Here is a 26,979-nt window from a genome sequence, read left to right on the forward strand (position 1 = left end):
ACACATCAACAACAACTTGTATTAACATAGTGAAACGTCCCAAGGCACTTCACAGAAGTATTATGAGACATTTGACACTGAGCCGCATAAGTAGAAATTAACATAGGTGACCAAAAGCTTGGTCAAAGAGGTAAGTTTTCAGGAGCGTCTTAAAAGGAGGAACGAGGTAGAGAGGCGGAGAGGCTTAGGCAGGGAGTTCCAGAGGCTGCCAATGGTTGAGCGATTATAATCAGGGATGCTCAAGAGGGCAGAATTAGAGGAGTGCAGACATCTCGGGGGAATTGGGACTGGAAGAGATTACAGAGATAGGGAGGAGAGAAGCCATGGAGGGATTTGAAAATAAAGATGAGAATTTTGAAATTGAGGCGTTGCTTAACCAGAAGCCAATGTAGGTCAGCCAGCAGAGGAGTGATGGGTGAGCGGGACTTGGTGCGAGTTAGAACGTGGGCTGCTAAGTTTTGGATCACGTCTAGTCTACGTGGGGTAGAATGTGGGAGGCCAGCCATTGGAATAGTCAAGTCTAGAGGTAACAAAGGCATGGATGAGGATTTCAGCAGCGGATGAGCTAAGGCAAGGGCAGAGACGAGCAATGTTACGGAGGTGGAAATAGGTGGTCTTAGTTATGCTGCGGATATGTGGTTGGAAGCTCATTTCAGGTTAAAATGAAACACCAATGTTGCGAACAGCCTGATTCAGCCTCAGACAGAAGTCAGGGAGGGGATGGAGTCAGTGGCTAGGGAATGGAGTTTGTGGTGGGAACCGAAAACAATGGCTTCAGTCTTACCAATATCGAATTGGAGAAAATTTCTGCTCATCCAGAACTGAATGTCGAACAAGCAGTCTGACAATTTAGAGACTGCGGAAGGGTCGAGAGAAGTGGTAGTGAGGTAGAGCTGGGTGTCATCAGCTACGTGTGGAAACTGACGCTGTGTTTTCAGATGATGTCACCAAGGGGCAACATGTAGTTGAGAAATAGGAGGGGACCAAGGATAGGTCCTTGGAGGACACCAGAGGTAATGATGCGGGAGTGGGAAGAGAAGTCGTTGCAGGTAATTCTCTGGCTACCATTAGATAGATAAGAATGGAACCAGGTGAGTGCAGTCCCACCCAGCTGAACGATGGTGGATGACATCAGTACACACAAGCACGTATATGAACTGAATCATATATCTGTGCACATATTTATATCTTACTCGCGTACACACGCTCACACACCATATAAAAGATAGGATTTTTCTTTTGTTCTTCTCTGGTTTTGCGCTGGTATTCCTGCATCCGTCAGTGGAAATTAAGGTAGGGATTTATCACACCAGCATGCCCAGTCATACCAGCCCCGTTACACCCTGCTCCTCTGTTATACCACACCAGCCCCTCCCCTCACACCAGCCCCATCTCACTAGGATTTCTTTACGCAGCGAGTTGTTGTGATCTGGAATGCGCTGCCTGAAAGGGCAGTGGAAGCAGATTCAAAAGTAACCTTCAAAAAGAAATTGGACATATACTTGACAAGGAAAAACTTGCCGGGCTATGGGAAAAGAGCAGGGGCGTGAGACTAATTGGATAGCTCCAGCATACAGCCGGCACAGGTATGCTGGGCCAAAAGGCCTCCTTCTGTGCTATACCATTCTATGATTAAATAGTGGTCCTTACAGCCCTCTCCTCAGATAGCCCCGCCCCTTAAGTCCCCTCCTCAGATAACCCCGCCCCTGCAGCACCTTCCTCAGATAGCCCCGCCCCCTGCAGCCCCCACTTCAGATAATCCCCCACCCTTGCAGGTGGAGAGAAACACACACCACCACATTCATTTAATCATCTCTGAACTTTGGTTTATTACAATAAAGTACCTTTGACCTCTCTCCAATTACACAAAAAATTTAAGTAATCTCTTTATAAATCATCTTTTATGCATCAAACAATAAATAAATCTGCTGGATTTGCTCTTTATACAAACAAATTGCTACATATAGATGTAAACAATGTGGAGCACAGTCAGGGGTTTGCAAAGCAGACATTCACGGACACAACCCTACCCTGAATTGAAGAATGTGTTTGGGATCAGGTTACTGTCTCTGTTTGTTTGGGAGTGGGGGGAGAAGGGAGTGTGTGGCTTTAATCAAGAAAGAACAGTCATTTCTAAAACACCTTTTATGATCGCAAGGTGTTCTAAGCGCTTTACACTGCTGTAATGTAGGAAACACAGCAGCCACTTTGTGCACAGCAAGTTCCCACAACTGCAATGTGATGATGAACAGATCATCTGTTATATGTGTTGGTTGAGGGATAAATATTGGCCAGGATACTGGGAGAACTTCCCTGCTCAAATAGTGCTGTGGGATCTTTTACATCCACCTGAGAGAGCAGGCGGGGGCCTCAGTGTAATGTCTCATCCAAAAGATGGCACCTCCGACAGTGTGACACTCCCTCAGTACTGCACTGAAGTGTTGCCAAGATTATATGCTCAAGTCTCTGGAGTGGGACTTGTACCCTTGACCTTCTGACTCAGATAGGAGAGCAATCCACTGAGTCACAGCAGACACAATTATAGCAGGTTACCCAGTGTGTGTGAGATTGGCTCATCGCAATTGACTGGTGACAGGGCCTTGCTGCATGCACAATCGTGCATGATGGTGTGAATGTGAATGGGGGGGAGGGGGAAGAAGAGGTCCCCACCCCCTCTTTAGGGACGCTGCCACATGGAGCAGGGCCAGAGCACTTTCATTACTGGGTCTCCCACAGCAAAGGTGACTGGGTAATATTACATGGTTGAGGAATGCTGCCTTAACTGCTGTAAATTCACCGGTGTAGTAACAGGTCCAGAGTGTGCTGGATCTCACCGATATTGTAAATTCCAACCACATCAATATTCTCCTTATTACTGGGACTGGGAGCGGATGGCCGCTCTCTGGGAAACATGGCTGGGGAAATCACAAGTTACTCTTCCACTGAGAGTTACACGTCACAGAGACACCCCGGTAATTCCAAGAGTGCAAATTTAAAAACAAAAGGATATTAATAACTGCGTTTTTGTGACTTTCTGTGGATATCAGAGTGAGGGATGTTGTGTTGGAGAGTAGGGCATTTCTATGCACCTGGTGACTGATTCCTCACCAGACATTCCCAGCAAGAAGAGAGCACCAATCGCAAAATCAACGCTGCACTTCCAGAACACAGTTCCATGCGAAAGCCACTCCTCACTGATAGCATTCCATCCGGGTATCAGTCTTCCAGTGTCACCATCAGGGCAGGTACAGCAAGGGTCAGATATAGGAGTAAAGCTCCTTCTACACTGTCCTATCAAACACTCTCAGGGCAGGTACAGCAAGGGTCAGATACAGAGTAAAGCTCCCTCTACACTGTCCCAAGCACTCCCATAGCGGGCCGTACAGTGGCCAAGAGGGCTCCTTGTCCCTTGTTGTTAGACAGCACTATTAAACTGTACTGTGATTCACACACATGGTTCCCACACTTACAACATTGAACCACTTGTCAGGTAGCCCAGGGCAGGCACACTGTACACCACCACACAGGGCACTGCAAATCCCACAGCATAAACAAGACTTGGGTAACATTGAGGGTTTGTTTTTCACCATAACATAGTCCAGCTAACTGACGCAGGATGACTCCACAACCACTAAACCTTCCTTGGTAAGAGTCCGTGAGGTAACAGAGCTGCATCTTCCATTGCCTGGCAGCCGCCGCGGACCGGAGGGCGTGGCTTTAAATGATGGCAGCTCATGCAGATCATGTGATTATAACAAAGGGTGTCCGCCTTTCAATGGACAAGGAGGTTGCAGCTCGTAATAGACCCGAACTAAAGATCCACGTCTAATAACTGCTCCCCAATAATTCTAAACCAGAGGGCAGCGAGTAAGTCACAGAGCCATCACTTTGCTCACCGCCTGTCCGGATCACGAGGTGTGCACCTTCGATTAATCTGGCCCCTTACTAGTGGTGAAGCCAGTGCTTCTGGTCAGATTCAGTCAGAGGCATGGACATGGGGTAAGAGATGCATCCTTCCGGCATGCTCTAATACTTTGGGTTCGCTTGTACAAAAGCCAGCTCCATTCACTAACTCATTGCTCGATGATTTGATGCCAGCGGGGAGGCCTGCTCTCCTCCAGGGAGGTCCATCCTGGTTGCAGTATCACAACAGTAACCATGGGGACACCTGCGACCATGATCAACAGGTGGGGGGAAGCTGCGAGATGCGCCTGGTCATGCAGAGTCTAAGCCTTGGTGAGGAATTCGCAGAGCGGGAGTTTACTTTCATTCTGCTTTACATTTAAAGACGCTCGAGTATAACTGGTGCCATCTAGGCAGTAAAGTGAGGCGAGCAGCTCATGAAGAAGCCAAACCAGCAGAGAAACAGATCGCCTCAGGGCCCATGGAATATTCCAGCTTTGTCCCTCTGGTCTTGCCCGGTTGCTACAGTTCGGAGGTGGCTGTATGTCGATTGATATCTTTAATACCATGCAGAATACGTTTCATGTGGCCCACCTTGGTTATCCCCAGATCCTTAAAAATAAAACAATCATCATTTAATGGTTTCAGTCTATCCCTTTCACCAGGCAAATAGTCAGCAACAGACATTGGAGAGAATTGTTTCCGTTACTAGGACGATGGGCACAGCATTAGAGAATGCCAAGTATAAAGTCATCACGTGTTGGGACCGAAGCTCGTACCTGCAACCCGTCAGAGGAGAGAGAAGAGAGAAGAGATCAGGGGAAAGGGGGGAGTGCGGAGAGGGGGAGAGCAGAGAGGGAAAAGGGAAGAGAGAGGAGGGGGGAGAGCAGAGAAAGAAAGAATGTAGCGCATTTTACAACTGCAGGACATCCCAAAGCTTTTAACCAATAAGTACTTTTGATGTGTCGTCACTGTTTTACTGAAGGAAACGTGACAAACAATTTGCACACAGCAAGCTCCCACAAACAGCAATGTGATAATCACCCAATAATCTGTTTCAGTGATGTTGGTTGAGGGATAACAATTGGCCAGGGCACCGGGATGGTTCTACTCTGGTTCAAAACACCATCATGGGATCTTTTACATCCACCTGTGAGGTCAGATGGGCCCTCAGTTTAATGTCTAATCCGAAATCGCCACCCGACAGTGCAGCGGAGTGTCAGTCCTGGACTGGAGTGTCAGCCGGATTATGTACTCAAATCTTTGGAGTCGGGTTTGAACCCACAACCTTCTCACTCAGAGGAAAGAGAGCTACCCACTGAGCCATGGCTCACTCCTTGGAGTTTTATGATTGGCATCCCCACATGTTGGGAAAAAGAACAAGGACAGATATTCTAAATGGTGAGATTCTTACAGGATTGGAATAGTGATTTCTATCACGATGGATATTTAAAGGTGAACTTGCAGCTAGAAGCCAATGTGTGATTCTGGGTTTGATACATTGGGAGATTGAATATAAAAGCCATTTTGTTGATCTTTTTAACACAGCCACCATTTTGAAATCATGAAGCTAGGCTGTCCCAGCATGCAGTTGGAAGAATGTTGCAGCGATTTATCACTTTTTTTTGCCATAAAGCTCAAGATTTACAAATTTTGGGATTGGGGGGAGGGGTGTGCTGGGAATTGACCAGGGTTCCTGCTCCTGACCACACAGTGTGAGGACAGGGACTTGCTCAGCTGTGATTTGATAGGGTTGATACTGAGAAAGATGTTCCTCTGGTGGGGGAGTCCAGAACAAGGGGACACCGTCTTAAAGTTAGAGCTAGGCATTCAGGAGTGGGATCGAGAAGCACTTTTTCACCAAAGGGTAGTGGAAATCTGGACTGCTCTCTCCCCAAAAGGCTGTGCATTCTGGAGGATAATTGCAGCTTTCAAGACGAGATCAATAGATTTTTGTTAGCTAAGGGTGTCAAGGGATATGGAGAAAAGGAGGGTAAATGGGATTGAGGAGCAGATCAGCCAAGATCTGATTGAATGACAGAGCAGGCCCGAGAGGCTGAATGGCTTCCCCCTGATCCAGCTCACATCTGAAGACTAGCAACTTTGGCCATGCATTGGAAGGTCATTGGATTTCTTAATGAATGGAGGGAAAACAGGGATCATCCTGCAGTAAAGCACAACTCAGCCCAAACATCTCACATATTGTACATAGCTCCTTCAAACCAGGTAGCTATGACCTGTTTGTTCGCAGTTACAGTCATTACATTCTGAGTAGCTTACAGGTGCAGATAGGAAAACCCATGGAACTAGTGAGATGGCCACAGGTGCCGTGAATAGGAATATCGATGTTTAATGGTACCTTCAGATTTTGCCTTTCCAGCTGCAAAAGCTCGGATCCCTGGATGTCATGACGTGTAAAAATGTCTTTGTACTCCCCTAGGCTGAGGGACTCCAGCCATACTGCTACTTCCTCTGTGCCCCATCTCTCTACTAGCAAAGGGAAGAGCAGAGCTCTGCTTAGCAACAGCAAACAACCCAGCACCTGACAAGACAATGCACATCACAGCAAGCCAGGAACAATGCAGGCACAAGCATCTCTTATGGCAGCAAAAGCACACATCGCAATGAAGGAAATGAAAGACTTCTTGGAGGAATCGCTGCTTCTCTAAGCAGGAGGATGCCGTCTGGCCCAGGCCTTGCCATCTGCCCTCCTCCAGGCCAGATTGGCACAGGCACGATGGGCTGAATTGCCTCCAACTGTGCTGTATGAATCTATGATTTGAGATCAGCATCTTTTACTATTGTTTATTGACCAGCTGTCTGGTTGGCTGAACTTTTTACACTGTCCAATTTGAAGTTGGGGGTGAGTTTATAATCCAGACCTACCCAGTGGGCTGCACTATAACCGAGTAATGCCTGGCTGCTGGATCATAATGTAGAACAGCCTGGCTGAATCATAATCTAGAACAGCCTGGCTGGAAATTAAAAAAATTCAGAGAAAAGATTACAAAAAATAATCATTCAGATCCTAGGCAGGAACAGTAAAATCTGTCAAATATTTTAACTCTTATGGTGAGCTCAGGCATCCAATCAGAATTTAGTCTAGATTATTCAAATCTACTGTCTCAAGGTGAATACAGTATATATGCCCATGTATTCAAATAAATCTCACATCATACACTTACAGCAATGGTTGCAAAATGGAGGTGAAAATTAAACTTAAAAGGCAACCCTATCGGTTTATTCTGTTTAAAAACATTCCTGATATTTCCTTGTCGTGAGCTGATGTTACAAGAAGCACAGACTATGGGATGTAGGCAATTCACAGTGAGCAGAAGCACCGACTATGGGATGTAGACAATTCACAGACTCCAGATTCCACAAGCATTGCAGGAAACACAAGCACAGCCGGAGATGGTGGGACAACAACAACAGTAAATGACAGGATGATCCAAGGACCTCAGCACAGCCTCCAGCCACACAAAATCATTGCTGTGCCCTCCACCATGAACAAACCTGCACCTCCGCCACTCCCCTCCCCCCCCATGGGTCTCTGCAGGCTGGTGAGTGTGGCACACGGTAACGATCATTTAAAGCACTTTTAAAATGGATCTTTTATTCAATCCATTAACAGCTGCTTAATTCACATAAATAGCATCTAGTGTTCGTATCCCTCATCTGTATTTTAGTTACAGTGTGCATCACCTACAAGAGTTCAGCCATGAACTCATTGAATGGCGGTGCAGGCTAGAAGGGCCGAATGGCCTACTCCTGCACCTATTTTCTATGTTTCTATGTTAAGATGCAGTGCAGTAAATCGCTTCTTCAAGCCTCTTCAACAGCACCTCCCAACACTGCAACCTCTACCACCTATAGCAGGTTATGGGCAGCAGGTACATGGAACACCACTACCTCTAAGATGCCCTCCATGCTGACTTGGAAATATATCACCACTTATGCATCGTCGCCTAGTCAGGATCTTACCCAACTCCCTACCCAACAGCACTGTGGGAGCATCTTCCCCACATGGTCTGCAGCGGTTCAAGAAGGTCCACCACCAACATCTCAAGGGCAACTAGGGATGGGCAATGAATATCGGTCATGCCAGCGATGCCCACATCCCAAGAATGAATTTTTTTTAAACTGCACACTGTGTCATCAGTCCAAAGTGCTGAATGGAACAATGTGCTTCTGGACTCCATGCACAGTTCAACTCTTACCATCTCAGACCAGGCCTAGCAGGATGTTAAATCTTCAAGTGAGGGAGATCCACCCACAATCAGAGTAATGCCGCATCCAGGAACCAGATTCCACACTGTGCTGGGAATCCCATTCACCGAATCTCACATTGGGATTTTTTTATGGTACTCCGTACAAGCAACCAGGGGGCAGCTCAGGGACAAGTAACTCCAGCAGAAGGGTCTCGGAGAGGTACATCAGGTCAGTGACCATGTCTCTGACAGCGTGCAGCCTGGTAACCACCAGGCGTACACCAGCATGGCTATTTTGCACAATTTTGTGCAATTGGCTTGGACAACATTGGATGAGCAGTTGGCTCTATCCTGTCTGAAAATCACACTGGTGCAAGCAGCCACGTGTCCTCAATGTTATCTGGGACATTGCCATTCGGAGCTCCCTTAAGTCTTCTCAAAGCCTTTCAGTGCGAGTTCTGGGGCCAGAATGTAGGTCTCCTCTGCCCTCATTTTGGAGCAGTTTTTTCCCCATAGGAGCCGCCCTGAGCTAGGCTCCCCCATTGGACAGCACATATCTGTAAGGAGAACAATGTGACCTCAATGGAATTGCTAACAGAATTACTGTGACCAAGCAGACTCTGGACATGTATATATATGTTTAAAAATAGTTCCTTTCATTTTTACCTCAAGTTAAATGGGGTGACCTTTCACCTTTGGTGGTGATAGAACATGAGTAGTAGTAGTTATACAACCTGGCCGAGTTACCTTTCCATTGACTTCAAAAGTGAAGATCTACCCCAATATAACGGCCCTGTGTGTGAATATTGGTTTTACAGTAGACATCGAGATCTGATTTACCTGCCATTACTTTGCTTCTCACTTCTGTCTCCTGTGCTATCTTTTCCCCATCTCAACTGATTCAGAAACACGCTATTTCATCTTCCTGTTACGGTTTCTAGCATGTTTAGCCATGTTTCGCTCTTTGATCCTGGGGATCCTACTCGTCATTAAAATAATAGCGGGTGTCCCAACTTGTACCAGTTGCCAGAGAGGAATGTTTTCTTCCATTTTAAATGTTACGCTTGCATCCTCTCCAATGTGGGGATTCAGAACAATGCATCGATGTGATGTATAATATTCATTGGATGTAACACAGTGCACACCAAAATATGTAAAACTATTAATATACATCCATACAATTCTGACTCACATTTTCTAAAATATATTAAAATATGATCTCAAGCACACTGATTTTCAAGGTATTTTCTGACTTTAGTACTGTAACTGTAACTTAAAATTTGAAGGATAATTTTACTGAAAGAGTAGATGTAAGCAGGGAATAATGACTTATGCTCACACCTATTCTGTCACTGAAAATAGTGAATGGAAGTAAACACAGCCTTCTCTTGTTTTTCAGACAAGTATATGACCTTTTAACACAGACGTGAAAATGTGTTGTCTCCAAACTGGTGATCAGTTATTCCAGCTGCTTTAATCTGATGATTACGGTGGTTAGATCTAGGAGTCAAAAGGCCAAGTCCAATTCTTCCAACAGCATCCTCCCCTCCATTCCACTGGCCAAGTTGGGTGAAAGATCAGGATGAGCATTTATCCAAGTGTTCCAAGAATGCTCAAAAGTTCTCGGAACCTTGAGAAATAGGTCCTCATTTGCTTAAAGTTATTTAATTAAGGTTATAAGCAATTTAATTACTCTTCGCTAATGAGCCCTGACTTACCCAGCAAAGAACTGCTTGATTTTTGCTTCTGGAGTTTCTCCTTTCTTGACATATTCTTTATTCTTATCTTAATGCTGCTCTTGTTACTTCCCTTTGAATGTTCCTGAGGAGATAAAATGAAAAATACTCCAGGTAACGGACACCGCCACCTCTTTTCTCCTGAGGAAATTAATGAGGATGAGAAAAGGCCATTGGCCTATCACGTACTTTCCCTCTGCTCTTTCAGCTGGGCCCCCAACTCACAGCCCCGCCCACCATCCAGCCATGGCAGGATGCCAACAAGGACGTTGGCCACATGCACATGGACATTTTGTCTCATCTTGCATGCATTCCATATGAAGGGACATGCAAAATGAGATTAATATCATTGTCGATGTTGAGGCTGATTGTGGCCAATTATCGCAAGTGAGATCATACCCCAATTTACAGATTGCATGTACAAGAGTTGGCACTGAGCTCCGCCATGGAGTACCCAGCCTGCAGACCATATACAGCCCACAGGCTCTGGCAATCTGGCCACTTAGCAACACAATTCAGTCCTGTTTGTGCCTGGTGGTTCCTATTACTGTTGTCTCATTAGTAAATACATCATAAATGAGAGAGATTTATTTCAGAAAATAGGATTTTGGGATACAGTATATGAGTAATTTGAGACATGATGTATGCTGAGTGTAGTAGGTTTGGGAGGAACAGATGACTTTGGGCCTGTGGTTCCCAAAGCTTTTCCTTGCCTTATGTCTGGGTCTGTTGTAGACTCATTGATAGAGATTGATTGCCATCATTAGTCAACAATTCCATTATCGTTCGATCATTGACTCCCAATATGGTAGAAGGCGAACTAGATGGATTTCCATCCAGCAATTCCCTACATAAATCCTAAGCCAGGATCTGCTATTTTCAGCAACTTGGGATGTAGAATGTGGATTTAAACGTGATATGTAGGCTCGAGGCTCCACGGTACACACCTAGGCCCAAAGACAAAGTCTGGACATCCCTGCTCTACATTCTGTTGATCAGCAATTGATTGGCTTTTACCCAGAGTGCACTGCAAAAGGAAGGGAGAAGTGATGGAGCTGGCTACAAGGACACAAATGTGGCTCACTTTCCTGCATTATTCAAGAGCCACAGAGAAAGTTGTTGGTGCCATTGCCGTCTTCAAGAGGTGATGGCAAGAGATCAAGAAGAACACGAGAATTAGGAGCAGGAGTAGACCATTTGGCGCCTCAAGCCTGCTCCGCCATTCAATTAGATCATGGCTGATCGTCTACCTCAACTCCACTTTGCTGCACTATCCCCATATCCATCGATTCCCTTAATATCCAAAACTCTATCGATCTCTGTCTGGGGTAGAGAATTCCAGAGATTCACTACCCTCTGAGTGAAGCGGTTTCTCCTCATCTCATCCTAAATGGCCGACCTCTTATTCTGAGAATATGACACCAGGTTCTAGTCTCCCCAGCCAGAGGAAACATCCTCCCTGCATCTACCCTGTCAAACCCGATAAGAATTTTGTATGTTTCAATCAGGTCACTTCACATTCATCTAAACTCTAGAAAATATAGGCCTAGTCTACTCATTCTCTCCTCATAGGACAATCCCCCCATCCCAGGAATCAGTTTGAAACATAGAAAAATAGACATAGAAAATAGGTGCAGGAGTAGGCCATTCGGCCCTTCAAGCCTGCACCACCATTCAATATCTTGGCTGATCATTCACCTCAGTACCCCTTTCCTGCTTTCTCTCCATACCTCTTGATCCCTTTAGCCGTAAGGGCCACATTTAACTCCAACTTGAATATATCAAACAAACTGGTATCAACAACTCTCTGTGGTAGGGAATTCCACAGGTTAACAACTCTCTGAGTGAGGAAGTTTCTCCTCATCTCAGTCCTAAATGGCCTACCCCTTATCCTTAGACTGTGTCCCCTGGTTCTGGACTTCCCCAACATCAGGAACATTCTTCCTGCATCTAACCTGTCCAGTCCCGTCAGAATCTTATACGTTTCTATGAGATCCCCTCTCATCCTTCTAAACTCCAGTGAATAAAGGCCCAGTCGATCCAGTCTCTCCTCATATGTCAGTCCTGCCATCCCTGGAATCAGTCTGGTGAACCTTTGCTGCACTCCTCAATAGCAAGAATGTCCTTCCTCAGATTAGGAGACCAAAATTGCACACAATATTCCAGGTGAGGCCTCACGAAGGCCCTGTACAACTGCAGTAAAACTTCCCTGCTCCTATACTCAAATCCCCTAGCTATGAAGGCCAACATACCATTTGCCTTCTTCACCGCCTGCTTTACCTGCATGCCAACTTCCAATGACTGATGTACCATGACACCCAGGACTCATTGCACCTCCCCTTTTCCTAATCTGCCGCCATTCAGATAATATTCTGCCTCGTGTTTCTGCTCCCAAAGTGGATAACCTCACATTTATCCACATTATACTGCATCTGCCATGCATTTGCCCACTCACTTAACCTGTCCAAGTCACCCTGCAGCCTCTTAGCGTCCTCCTCACAGCTCACACCGCCACCCAGTTTAGTGTCATCTGCAAACTTGGAGATATTACACTCAATTCCTTCATCCAATTCATTAATGTATATTGTAAATAGCTGGGGTCCCAGCACTGAGCCCTGCGGCATCCCACTAGTCACTGCCTGCCATTCTGTAAAGGAGCCATTTATCCCGACTCTCTGCTTCCTGTCTGCCAACCAGTTCTCTATCCACTTCAGTACATTACCCTCAATACCATGTGCTTTAATTTTGCACACCAATCTCTTGTGAGGGACCTTGTCAAAAGCCTATTGAAAGTCCAAATACACCACATCCACTGGTTCTCCCTTGTCCACTCTACTAGTTACATCCTCGAAAAATTCTAGAGGATTTGTTAAGCATGATTTCCCTTTCAAAAATCCATGCTGACTTGGACTGATCCTACACTGCTTTGTAAATGCGCTGTTATTTCATCTTTAATAACTGATTCCAACATTTTCCCCACTACCAATGTCAGGCTAACCGGTCTATAATTCCCTGTTTTCTCTCTCCCTCCTTTTTTAAAAAGTGGGGTTACATTAGCTACCCTCCAGTCCATAGGAACTGATCCAGAGTTGATAGACGGTTGGAAAATGATCATCAATGCATCCACTATTTCTAGGGCCACTTCCTTAAGTACTCTGGGATGCAGACTATCAGGCCCCGGGGATTTATCGGACTTCAATCCCATCAATTTCCCCAACACAATTTCCCGCCTAATAAGGATATGCTTCAGTTCCTCCTTCTCACTAGACCCTCGGTCACCTAGTATTTCCGGAAGGTTGTTTGTGTCTTCCTTCGTGAAGACAGAACCAAAGTATTTGTTCAACTGGTCTGCCATTTCTTTGTTCCCCATTATAAATTCACCTGAATCTGACTGCAAGGGACCTATGCTTGTCTTCAGTAATCTTTTTCTCTTCACATATCTATAGAAGCTTTTGCAGTCAGGTTTTATGTTCCCGGAAAGCTTCCTCTCGTACTCTATTTTCCCCCTCTTAATTAAACCCTTATTCTTCCTCTGTTCAATTCTAAATTTCTCCCAGTCCTCAGGTTTGCTGCTTTTTCTAGCCAATTTATATGCCTCTTCCTTGGATTTAACACTATCCTTAATTTCCCTTGTTAGCCACAGTTGAGCCACCTTCCCTGTTTTATTTTTACTCCAGACAGGGATGTTTAATTGTTGAAGTTCATCCATGAGATCTTTAAATGTTTGCCATTGCCTATCCACCGTCAATCCTTTGAGTATCATTTGCCAGTCTATTCTCGCCAAGTCACATCTCATACCATCAAAGTTACCTGTCCTTAAGTTCAGGACCCTAGTCTCTGAATTAACTGCGTCACCCTCCATCTTAATAAAGAATTCTACCATATTATGGTCACTCTTCCCCAAGGGGCCTCGCATAATAAGATTGATAATTAGTCCTTTCTCATTACACATCACCCAATCTAGGATGGCCAGCCCTCTAGTTGGTTCCTCGACATATTGGCCCAGAAAACCATCCTTAATACACTCCAGGAAATCCTCCTCCATCGTATTGCTACCAGTTTGGTTAGCCCAATCTATATGTAGATTAAAGTCGCCCATAACTGCTGTACCTTTATTGCACGCATCCCTAATTTCTTGTTTGATGCTGTCCCTAACCTCACTACTACTGTTTGGTGGTCTGTACACAACTCCCACTAGCGTTTTCTGCCCTTTGGTATTCCGCAGCTCCACCCATACAGATTCCACATCATCCAAGCTAATGTCCTTCTTTACTATTGCGTTAATTTCCTCTTTAACCAGCAACGCTACCCCACCTCCTTTACCTTTCTGTCTATCCTTCCTGAATGTTGAATACCCCTGGATGTTGAGTTCCCAGCCTTGGTCACCCTGGAGCCATGTCTCCGTGATCCCAATTAGATCATATCCGTTCACAGCTATCTACACAGTTAATTCATCCACCTTATTACGAATGCTCCTCGCATTGAGACACAGAGCCTTCATTTTAACACACTTTGTCCCTTTAGAATTTTGCTGTAATGTGGCCCTTTTTGATTTTTGCCTTGGTTTTCTCTGCCCTCCACTTTTACTTTTCTTCTATCCTTTGCTTCTGCCACTATTTTACTTCCCTCTGTCTCCCTGCATAGGTTCCCATCCCCCTGCCATATTAGTTTAACCCCTCCCCAACAGCATTAGCAAACACTCCCCCTAGGACATTGGTTCCTGTCCTGCCCAGGTGCAGACCGTCCAGTTTGTACTGGTCCCACCTCCCCCAGAACCGGTTCCAATGTCCCAGGAATTTGAATCCCTCCCTTCTGCACCACTCCTCAAGCCACGTATTCATCTGAGCTATCCTGTGATTCCTATTCTGACTAGCACGTGGCACTGGTAGCAATGCTGAGATTACTACCTTTGAGGTCCTACCTTTTAATTTAACTTCTAGCTCCCTAAATTCAGCTTGTAGGATCTCATCCGATTTTTTACCTATATTGTTGGTACCTATATGCACCACGACAACAGGCTGGTTAAAGAGGAAATTAATGCAATAGTAAGGAGGGACATTAGCCTGGGTGATGTGGAATCGATATGTGTGGAGCTGTGGAATTCCAAAGGGCAGAAACGCTAGTGGGTGTTATGTACAGACCACCAAACAGTAGTAGTGAGGTTGGGGACAGCATAAGGGATGTGTGCAATAAAGGTACAGCAGTTATCATGGGCGACTTTAATCTACATATTGATTGGGCTAACCAAACTGGTATCAATGTGGTGGAGGAGGATTTCCTGGAGTGTATTAGGGATGGTTTTCTTGACCAATATGTCGAGGAACCAACTAGAGAGCTGGCCATCCTAGACTGGGTGATGTGTAATGAGAAGGGACTAATTAGCAATCTTGTTGTGCGAGGCCCCTTGGGGAAGAGTGACCATAATATGGTAGAATTCTTTTTTAAGCTGGAGAGTGAAACAGTTAATTTGGAAACTAGGGTCCTGAACTTAAGGAAAGGTAACTTCGACGGTATGAGGTGTGAATTGGCTAGAATAGACTGGCAAAGGATACTTAAAAGGATTGACGGTGGATAAGCAATGGCAAACATTTAAAGATCACATGGATGAACTTCAGCAATTGTACATCCCTGTCAGGAGTAAAAATAAAACGGGGAAGGTGGCTCAACCATGGCTAACAAGGGAAATTAAGGATAGTGTTAAATCCAAGGAAGAGGCATATAATTTGGCTAGAAAAAGCAACAAACCTGAGGACTGGGAGAAATTTAGAATTCAACAGAGGAAGACTAAGGGTTTAATTAAGAGGGGGAAAATAGAGTACGAGAGGAAGCTTGCAGGGAACATAAAAACTGACTGCAAAAGTTTCTATAAATATGTGAAGAGAAAAAGATTAGTGAATACAAACGTAGGTCCCTTGCAGTCGGATTCAGGTGAATTTATAATGGGGACCAAAGAAATGGCAGACCAATTGAACAAATACTTCGGTTCTGTCTTCACGAAGGAAGACACAAATAACCTTCCGAATGTATTAGGGGACAGTGGGTCTTGTGATAAGGAGGAACTGAAAGATATCCTTATTAGGCGGGAAATTGTGTTAGGGAAATTGATGGGATTGAAGGCCGATAAATCCCCGGGGCATGATAGTCTGCATCCCAGAGTACTTAAGGAAGTGGCCCGAGAAATAGTGGATGCATTGGTGATATTTTCCAACAGTCCATCGACTCTGGATCAGTTCCTATGGACTGGAGGGTAGTTAATGTAACACCACTTTTTAAAAAAGGAGGGAGAGAGAAAACGGGTAATTATAGACTGGTTAGCCTGACATCAGTAGTGGGGAAAATGTTGGAATTAATCATTAAGGATGAAATAGCAGCACATTTGGAAAGCAGTGACAGGATCAGACCAAGTCAGCATGGATTTATGAAAGGGAAATCATGCTTGACAAATCTTCTGGAATTTTTTGAGGATGTAAGTAGCAGAGTGGACAAAGGAAAAACAGTGGATGTGGTGTATTTGGACTTACAAAAGGATTTTGATAAGGTCCCACACAAGAGACTGGTGTGCAAAATTAAGGCACATGTTATTGGGGGTAATGTATTGACTTGGATAGAGAACTGGTTGGCAGACAGGAAGCAGAGAGTCGGGATAAACGGGTCCTTTTCAGAATGGCAGGCAGTGACTAGTGGAGTGCCGCAGGGCTCAGTGCTGGGATCCCAGCTCTTTACAATGTACATTAACGATTTAGATGAACGAATTGAGTGTAATATCTCCAAGTTTGCGAATGACACTAAACTGGGTGGCGGTGTGAGCTATGAGGAGGACGTTAAGAGGCTGCAGGGTGACTTGGACAGGTTAGGTGAGTGGGCAAATGCATGGCAGATGCAGTATAATGTGGATAAATGTGAGGTTATCCATTTTGGGGGCAAAAACACAAAGGCAGAATATTATCTGAATGGCGGCAGATTAGGATAAGGTGGGGTGCAACGAGACCTGAGTGTCATGGTTCATCAGTCACTGAAAGTGGGTACGCAGGTACAGCAGGTGGTGAAGAAGGCAAATGGTATGTTTGCCTTTATAGCTAGGAGATTTGAGTATAGGAGCAGGGAGGTCTTACTGCAGTTATACAGGGCCTTAGTGAGTCCTCACCTGGAATATTGTGTACAGTTTCGGTCTCCTAATCGGAGGAAGGACGTTCTTGCTATTGAGGGAGTGCAGCGAAGGTTCACCAGACTGATTCCAGGGATGGCTGGACTGTCATATGAGGAGAGGCTGGATCAACTGGGCCTTTATTCACTGGAGTTTAGAAGAATGAGAGGGGATCTCATAGAAACGTGTAAGATTCTGACGGGACTGGACAGGTTAGATGCGGGAAGAATGTTCCCGATGTTGGGGGAAGTCCAGAACCAGGGGACACAGTCTTAGGATAAGGGGTAGGTCATTTAGGACTGAGATGAGGAGAAACTTCTTCACTCAGAGAGTTGTTAACCTGTGGAATTCCCTGCCACAGAGAGTTGTTGATGCCAGTTCATTGGATATATTCAAGAGGGAGTTAGATATGGCCCTTATGGCTAAGGGGATCAAGGGGTATGGAGAGAAAGCAGGAAAGGAGTACTGAGGTAATGATCGGCCATGATCTTATTGAATGGTGGTGCAGGCTCGAAGGGCCGAATGGCCTACTCCTGCATCTATTTTCTATGTTTCTATGTTCACCCTCCCACTTCAAAATGTCCTGCACCCACTCCGAGACATCCTTGACCCTTGCACAAGTGAACCTTTGGTGAACCTTTGTTGCACTCCCTCAATGACAAATATATCCTTCCTTAGGTAAGGAGACCAAAACTGTACACAATACTCCAGGTGCGGTCTCACCAGGGCCCTGTATAATTGCAATAAGACGTCGTTACTCTTATACTCAAATCCTTTTGTAATAAAGGCCAGCATACCATTTATTTTCTTAATTGCTTGGTGTACCTGCATGTTAACTTTCAGTGATTCGTGTATAAGGACACCCAGGTCCCTCAGAACATCAACATTTCCCAATCTCTCACCATTTAAAAATTACTTTGTTTTTCTATTTTTCCTACCAAAGTGGATAACTTCACATTTCTCCACATTATATTTCATTTGCCATGTTCTTGCTCATGTTCTTAGCCTGTCTATATCCCCTTCAAGCCTCTTTACATCCTCCTCACAACTTACATTCCCACCTAGCTTTGTATCATCTGTAAACTTGGATAGATGATGATTGGTCCCCTCATCCAAATCATTGATATAGGTTGTGAATAGCTGGGGCCCAAGTACTGATCCTTGCGGCACCCCACTAGTTACAGGCAAAGGTTAATGTGGCTGGATAACGTGAAGTAGTGGGCAGGTGTAACATCAGGGGTTGATATCATACGTACAGAGGCTGGAAACTAGGGAGTGCTCTGGCTTCCCATCTAAAGCACACAGAGCAAGTGCCACTGAGATCCTGGAGCCCTGCATTGCCTGACATGAAGAGTTAGTTGACTTCTAGTGAACAGAGTTGAAAAGACTGGCTCACCTCCTCATCGGTTGTCTGGACGGCGTGCCACAGCCAGTGGAGCTCAGCCAACTTCTGGAGTTCACTCTCAACACCACTTAGCGCAGCCTGCAACTCCTCTTCATAGGGAGCTTCCAACTCCTGTACAAATGCACAACGGTGAGCCTTTTAACCCAGGGTATGGAAACCGGGGCAACTGTCAGAACAAGGCCTTCGAAAATATTACTCCGAAGGGCCGCAATAGGGCATAATGCAAACTTTCCTCGAACTTAATTCCAAAATACTGCAGGTGTGATATCATATGTACAACTCCTCATCTTACACATCATTGGTTACCTTCAAGTTGCCTCAGAAATAGAAACAGTATCACTAGAGGAGGGAAAACCACTGTACAGAGCATTCACAAGCACTTAATGTATTTGAATCAGTAACGATCCTCATGGGGAGAAGAAAGAAAGAAAAGAGAAAGAAAGGAGAGAATGAAAAAAGAAAAAGGAAGAAAGATCTTGTATTTCTATAGCGCCTTTCATGACCTCAGGATGTCTCAAACGCTTCAGAGCCAATGAAGTAATGTAGCAGCAAATTTGCATACAGCAAGTGCTCACAACAGCAATGAGATAACTGAGCAGAGAAGCTGCTTGAACCAGTAACTTCCTGTGGAGGAGGCAGTCTAGGGAATCTGGCCTGTTCATTTTACATACCAGCAGTTTGCCGTCAAGGAGTGCCTTTGTCTCTGCGAGAAGGGCCTTTACACTGCTGAAGACGTCCACAACCGCACTCCTGGTGATAGTCTGAAAGAAACACAAGGGCATGGTAAGTGAGCAACAAGTAGAGACACCCAGCATTGTGCGCACACAGATATGGCGAATGCCCACTTGGTGAGGAAGTGGCCTGTGGATCCTAGAACATGGCATTACCTTTGGAAGGAGAGAAGCAAGGGAAGGAAACTAGAAAAAGCTATCTCGCACTGAGTCTTCAATTAGACTCCAAACAGACTGACATTCCTGAGGCCAGGGTCCAAATGCTGCCTTTTAAGATAACTATTACTGGATCACCTACCAACACAAGCCTTGCACAGTACCTTATCCATTCCAAGTTAACATCTCTGGAATGGGCACACCTTAACTGTTTCCTCATCTCCCTTCAGCTTTCAGATATAAAAAGGAGCAGGATCCAAGCTTCTAAAGGCAAAGAGATCAAGCTCGACCTTGATTTCCATTAAACTTAAATGTACATTTCCAACTAAATAATATTTGCTCCGTATTCTGAGGTTAGTTCCGACATCCTAATCGGAGTTTCTAGTCACAGTTAATACGCTTAAAGTTTGGCTGCGCACAGTGTGCGGCAAGTCACAGTATCCAGTTAAACACTTTGGGGGTGAAATTGCAAAGCGCCCCGTTTGGGGGCAGTAACAGCCGCAAGGTGGAATTTCCTGCGCCAGGCACGGAAGTCCCGCCCCGCGACCTAAATTCGGGTTACCACCCCCGAAAGCAAGTGGAGCGCAAAATATCGTGCTCCACTTGCTCTGTGGGGCGCGAGCGGGTCGGAAGGGTCCAGTGAGGAGCGCAGTGCTATGCGGTGGGACACGTAGCATTAAAGCGGAGGGCTAAGCTCCCTGCCGGGGAGAAACTGGTCCCTACCTGGATCACTGGGGAGTGGGGTGCCATGTCGTCAGCCCGGCACATAGGCAGAGTTCGAGGCTGGAAGATCATGGCACGGACCCCGCGATTCAACATCCAGTCGGCCATTTAAAAAAAAATTCGCCACCTCCCCTTGAAATTTTGCCCTGCGAGTGGCCCACAGCCCGGGACATGCCCCCTGAAGCTGTCGCTGACATCGCCCCCCACAGCTTCAGGGGGTGCTAGCGAACTTTCGCTCCGGGACAAAAATGGGTCACTGCGCATGATGATGACGTGGTCATCGCCGGCACAGCGGAGCGAAGTGCTACTGGTTACCACTGCCGCTAAACTCCTGCAGAATTTCGCGGAGTCGTTAGCGCCGCTCAACCCGGGCACTAATGAGAGGCACAAACATCCCGATTTTCCTCCCCCATTATGTATATAAAACATGCCTGTAACTGCTCTGAAATGTGGTGATTTTTTATGTTATTGGATGACCTTTATATTTTTGCTCAGGAATTTGAAAAAATGGAGGCACTGTATTAACAGCCTACTTAGACGGAGTCTCTCCATCAGGGTCTCATTTAGAAGGTGTGTCTATTTCAAGCTCCCTTTTAAAAAATGAATCATCATCATTCTGCATTCTGTAAGGATCCTATGTAAAATAAATTTGAACATCCCTAGCCAGTTCACAGCAGATGTGGATCCTATGACATAAACTGTCCATAACTTCCCCAAATTGTCACATCTAACCGTGATAATGCTAAGTATCAAATGTTTGATGGGACAGTGTAAAGGGTGTGTTAATCTGTATCTAACTCCATGCTGTACCTGCCCTGGGAGTGTTTGATGGGACAGTGTAGAGGGAGCTTTAAAAGAAAAGAAAGACTTGCCTTAATATAGCACCTTTCACAACCACTGGACATCACAAAGCACTTTACAGCCAATGAAGTACTTTTGAAGTGTAGTCCCTATTGTAATGTGGGAAATGCGGCAGCCATTTGCGCACAAGCAAGCTCCCACAAGCAACAATGTGATAATGACCAGACAATCTGTTTTTGTTATGTTGATTGAGGATGCATACTGGACAGGACACCAGGATAACTCCCCTGCTCTTCTTCGAAATAGTGCCCTGGATCTTTTATGTCCACTTGAGACAGCAGACGGGGCCTCGGTTTAACATCTCATTCGAAAGACGGCACCTGACAGTGCAGCGCTCCCTCAGCACTGCACTGGAGTGTCAGCATACATTTTCTGTGCTCAAGTTCTTGGAGTAGGACTTGAATGCACAACCTTCTGACTCAGAGGAGAGAGTGCTACCCAGAGTCACAGCTGACACTACTCTGTATGTAATCCGTACTGTAACGGCCCTGGGAGTGTTTGATGGTACAGTGTAGAGGGAGCTTTACTCTGTATTTAACTCCCTGTACCTGCCATGGGAGTGTTTGATGGGGCAGTGTAGAGGGAGCTTTATCTGTATCTAACCGTGCTGTACCTGCCCTGGGAGTGTTTGATGGGACAGTGTAGAGGGAGCTTTACTCTGTATCTAACCTTGTGCTGTACCTGCCCTGGGAGTGTTTGATGGGACAATGTAGAGGGAGCTTTACTCTGCATCTAACCCCCTGTACCTGCCGTGGGAGTGTTTGATGGGGCAGTGTAGAGGGAGCTTTACTCTGTATCTAACCCTGTGCTGTACCTGCCCTGGGAGTGTTTGATGGAACAATGTAGAGGGAGCTTTACTCTGTATCTAACCCTGTGCTGTACCTGCCCTGGGAGTGATTGATGGGGCAGTGTAGGGGGAGCTTTACTCTGTATCTAACCCCTTGTAACTGCTCTGGGAGTGTTTGATGGGGCAATGTAGAGGGAACTTTACTCTGTATCTAACCCCGTGCTGTACCTGCCTTGTAGAAGGAACATTACTCCATCCTGGAATCTTGGGGCCATTTATGGTTTTTTTGGGGGGGAGGCAGGGGAGAGGGTATAATTGACTTACCTCAGGTGCATTTTGCTTTGGTAAGACTTCACCTAGCACATGGGAGCAGCCATTGACTGCGTGGGCCAGTTCCTGCTCAACAATCTTGTGTTTCTCGGCTACATGGTGGATCCTGTAAAACAGCAAATGCCTGGTCACCTGAATGCAACACTTGTGGTATCTCAGTACTATGGGCTGGAGGGTAGATTGGGCTCACTGACTGTGGTTTTGGAGCAACTCACAAGCAAACCATTTTTTTCTGATATGTTACCTTCTCTCATCTTTCACTCATTTTAATCACATCCTTTCTTGACGCTCTAGTTTATCAAAATTACTAATCAGTGCTGCTCTGTACTTCCTCTCTTGTCCCTCTTAAGTCACAAATGTCTCGCCCTATACATTCTGCCTCCTCCCTGTGCAGATATTGAGACTCATTGCACTGTATGCTGTACTGTAGGCCTTGTCCATAACCCCCGGTGTTGTCTGACACTGTAGACCTTGACCCTTCCCCCCCGGGTGTCCTGTACAATGAGACCCTGCCCTGCCCTCACCAGCGCCCCACACCGCCCCAGATCCCGGGGTGTCCTGCACAGCGAGACCCTGCCTATTCCTCCCGCATCCCCCCCCCCGCCTCCAGGGTGTCCTGTAGAACCAGACTGAGTGAAGCTGAGATGGAAAACACGAAAGAATGCCTGGGGATGCTGGTTAACGCCCTTCATTTTCTGGGAAGTCATTTCATTCACTTCAATGCCCCAGTTTTTCTAATGGAAACAAAGCAAACATGTCCTCATAACTTGTACCTGATTGATTGAAAATACGGAGTTACTATTATGAATGTTACATCACAATATGATGAGACGATAAGCAGGAGAATGCAAGAGACAGAATCACAGAGGGCTGGGAGTGTGTGACAGGCAGTAAAGTACTTGGGAGATTATGAAAAGAGCATAAATCGTGACAGTGGAGCTCAGCTTTCTGTCTTAGAAAGTTTACATTTTGTTAAAAAGCAAAATTACAGCATGCAAAATATTATAAACCCCTTATTTAGTGATTGATTACTGAATCCCGTTACTGATAGCGGGAGGGTGATTACTGAATCCCGTTACTGATAGCGGGAGGGTGATTACTGAATCCAGTTACTGATAGCGGGAGGGTGATTACTGAATCCTGTTAATGATCGCGGGAGGGTGATTACTGAATCCCGTTACTGATAGCGGGAGGTTGATTACTGAATCCTGTTACTGATAGCGGGAGGGTGATTACTGAATCCGTTACTGATAGCGGGAGGGTGATTACTGAATCCTGTTACTGATAGCGGGAGGGTGATGACTGACTCCTGTTACTGATAGCGGGAGGGTGATCACTGAATCTAGTTACTGATAGCGGGAGGGTGATTACTGAATCCCGTCACTGATAGCGGGAGGGTGATTACTGAATCATGTTACTGATAACGGGAGGGTGATTACTGAATCCAGTTACCGATTGCGGGAGAGTGATTACTGAATCCTGTTACTGATAACGGGAGGGTGATTACTGATTCCCATTATTGATAGGGGGAGGGCAATTACTGAATCCCGTTACTGATAGCGGGAGGGTGATTACTGAATCCTGTTACTGATAGCGGGAGGGTAATTACTGAATCCTGTTACTGATAGCGGGAGGGTGATTTCTGAATCCCGTAACTGATAGCGGGATGGTGATTACTGAATCCCGTTACTGATAGCGGGAGGGTGATTACTGAAACCCGTTACTGATAGTGGGACGGTGATTACTGAATCCTGTTACTGATTGCGGGAGGGTGATTTCTGAATGCCGTTACAGATAGCGGGAGGGTGATTACTGAATCCTGTCACCGATAGCGGGAGGGTGATTCCTGAATCCTGTTACTGATAGCGGGAGGGTGATTACTGAATCCTGTTACTGATAGCGGGAGGTTGATTACTAAATCCCGTTACAGATAGCGGGAGGTTGATTACTGAATCCTGCTACTGATAGCGGGAGGGTGATTACTGAATCCCGTTACTGATAGCGGGAGGGTGATTACTGAATCCTGTTACTGATAGCGGGAGGGTGATTACTGACTCCTGTTACTGATAGCGGGAGGGTGACTACTGAATCCTGTTACTGATAGCGGGAGGGTGATTACTGAATCCCGTTACTGATAGCGGGAGGGTGATTACTGAATCCTGTTACTGATAGCGGGATGGTGATTACTGAATCCCGTTACTGATAGCGGGAGGGTGATTACTGAAACCCGTTACTGATAGTGGGACGGTGATTACTGAATCCTGTTACTGATTGCGGGAGGGTGATTTCTGAATGCCGTTACAGATAGCGGGAGGGTGATTACTGAATCCTGTCACCGATAGCGGGAGGGTGATTCCTGAATCCTGTTACTGATAGCGGGAGGGTGATTACTGAATCCTGTTACTGATAGCGGGAGGTTGATTACTAAATCCCGTTACAGATAGCGGGAGGTTGATTACTGAATCCTGCTACTGATAGCGGGAGGGTGATTACTGAATCCCGTTACTGATAGCGGGAGGGTGATTACTGAATCCTGTTACTGATAGCGGGAGGGTGATTACTGACTCCTGTTACTGATAGCGGGAGGGTGACTACTGAATCCTGTTACTGATAGCGGGAGGGTGATTACTGAATCCCGTTACTGATAGCGGGAGGGTGATTACTGAATCCTGTTACTGATAGCGGGAGGGTGATTACTGATTCCCGTTATTGATAGCGGGAGGGCGATTACTGAATCCCGTTACTGATAGCGGGAGGGTTATTACTGAATCCTGTTACTGATAGCGGGAGGGTGATTACTGAATCCCGTTACTGATAGCGGTAGAGTGATTACTGAATCCTGTTACTGATAGCGGGAGGGTGATTACTGAATCCCGTTACTGATAGCGGGAGGGTTATTACTGAATCCTGTTACTGATAGCGGGAGGGTGATTACTGAATCCCGTTACCGATAGCGGTAGAGTGATTACTGAATCCTGTTACTGATAGCGGGAGGGTGATTACTGAATCCCGTTACCGATAGCGGGAGGGTGATTCCTGAATCCTGTTACTGATAGCGGGAGGGTGATTACTGAATCCTGTTACTGATAGCGGGAGGTTGATTACTAAATCCCGTTACAGATAGCGGGAGCGTGATTTCTGAATCCCGTTACTGATAGTGGGACGGTGATTACTGAATCCCGTTACTGATAGCGGGAGTGTGATTACTGAATCCTGTTACTGATAGCGGGAGGGTGATTACTGAATCCTGTTACTGATAGCGGGAGTGTGATTACTGAATCCTGTTACTGATAGCGGGAGGTTGATTACTGAATCCTGTTACTGATAGCGGGAGTGTGATTACTGAATCCTGTTACTGATAGCGGGAGGTTGATTACTGAATCCTGCTACTGATAGCGGGAGGGTGATTACTGAATCCCGTTACTGATAGCGGGAGGGTGATTACTGAAACCCGTTACTGATAGTGGGACGGTGATAACTGAATCCCGTTACTGATTGCGGGAGGGTGATTTCTGAATCCCGTTACAGATAGCGGGAGGGTGATTACTGAATCCTGTCACCGATAGCGGGAGGGTGATTCCTGAATCCTGTTACTGATAGCGGGAGGGTGATTACTGAATCCTGTTACTGATAGCGGGAGGTTGATTACTAAATCCCGTTACAGATAGCGGGAGCGTGATTTCTGAATCCCGTTACTGATAGTGGGACGGTGATTACTGAATCCCGTTACTGATAGCGGGAGTGTGATTACTGAATCCTGTTACTGATAGCGGGAGGGTGATTACTGAATCCTGTTACTGATAGCGGGAGCGTGATTACTGAATCCTGTTACTGATAGCGGGAGGTTGATTACTGAATCCTGCTACTGATAGCGAGAGGGTGATTACTGAATCCCGTTACTGATAGCGGGAGGGTGATTACTGAATCCTGTTACTGATAGCGGGAGGGTGATTACTGACTCCTGTTACTGATAGCGGGAGGGTGACTACTGAATCCTGTTACTGATAGCGGGAGGGTGATTACTGAATCCCGTTACTGATAGCGGGAGGGTGATTACTGAATCCTGTTACTGATAGCGGGAGGGTGATTACTGATTCCCGTTATTGATAGCGGGAGGGCGATTACTGAATCCCGTTACTGATAGCGGGAGGGTTATTACTGAATCCTGTTACTGATAGCGGGAGGGTGATTACTGAATCCCGTTACTGATAGCGGTAGAGTGATTACTGAATCCTGTTACTGATAGCGGGAGGGTGATTACTGAATCCCGTTACTTATAACGGGAGGGTGATTACTGAATCCTGTTACCGATAGCGGGAGCGTGATTACTGAATCCCGTTATGATCGCGGGAGGGTGATTACTGAATCCGGTTACTGATCGCGGGAGGGCGATTACTGAATCCTGTTACTGATAGCGGGAGGGTGATTACTGAATCCCGTTACTGATAGCGGGAGGGTTATTACTGAATCCTGTTACTGATAGCGGGAGGGTGATTACTGAATCCCGTTACTGATAGCGGTAGAGTGATTACTGAATCCTGTTACTGATAGCGGGAGGGTGATTACTGAATCCTGTTACTTATAACGGGAGGGTGATTACTGAATCCTGTTACCGATAGCGGGAGCGTGATTACTGAATCCCGTTATGATCGCGGGAGGGTGATTACTGAATCCGGTTACTGATCGCGGGAGGGCGATTACTGAATCCTGTTACTGATAGCGGGAGGGTGATTACTGAATCCTGTTACTGATAGCGGGAGGGTGATTACTGATTCCCGTTACTGATAGCGGAAGGGCGATTACTGAATCCCGTTACTGATAGCGGGAGGGTGATTACTGAATACCGTTACGGATAGCGGGAGGGTGTTTACTGAATCCTGTTACTGATAGCGGGAGGGTGATTACTGAATCCCGTTACCGATAGCGGGAGGGTGATTACTGAATCCTGTTACTGATAGCGGGAGGGTGATGACTGAATCCCGTTACTGATAG

General features: G+C 46.0%; 1 protein-coding gene across 1 annotated transcript in view; it reads right to left on the bottom strand.

Annotated features, from left to right (window-relative positions):
- Window positions 1–1,850: 1,850 nt before the first annotated feature.
- Window positions 1,851–26,979, bottom strand: part of LOC139265223 (diacylglycerol kinase eta) — a 363,559-nt gene continuing 338,430 nt past the window's right edge. Inside the window, exons 24-28 of the mRNA XM_070882149.1 lie at window positions 21,982–22,093; window positions 19,071–19,160; window positions 18,391–18,510; window positions 9,833–9,935; window positions 1,851–4,515 (exon numbers count right to left, since the gene is read on the bottom strand). Of these exons, the coding sequence (XP_070738250.1) occupies window positions 4,463–4,515; window positions 9,833–9,935; window positions 18,391–18,510; window positions 19,071–19,160; window positions 21,982–22,093 (478 nt within the window). The 3' untranslated portion in view covers window positions 1,851–4,462. The remainder of the gene's footprint in view (window positions 4,516–9,832; window positions 9,936–18,390; window positions 18,511–19,070; window positions 19,161–21,981; window positions 22,094–26,979) is intronic.

This window comes from Pristiophorus japonicus, chromosome 6 (assembly GCF_044704955.1).
Source record: "Pristiophorus japonicus isolate sPriJap1 chromosome 6, sPriJap1.hap1, whole genome shotgun sequence".
NCBI classification, from domain to species: Eukaryota; Metazoa; Chordata; class Chondrichthyes; family Pristiophoridae; genus Pristiophorus; species Pristiophorus japonicus.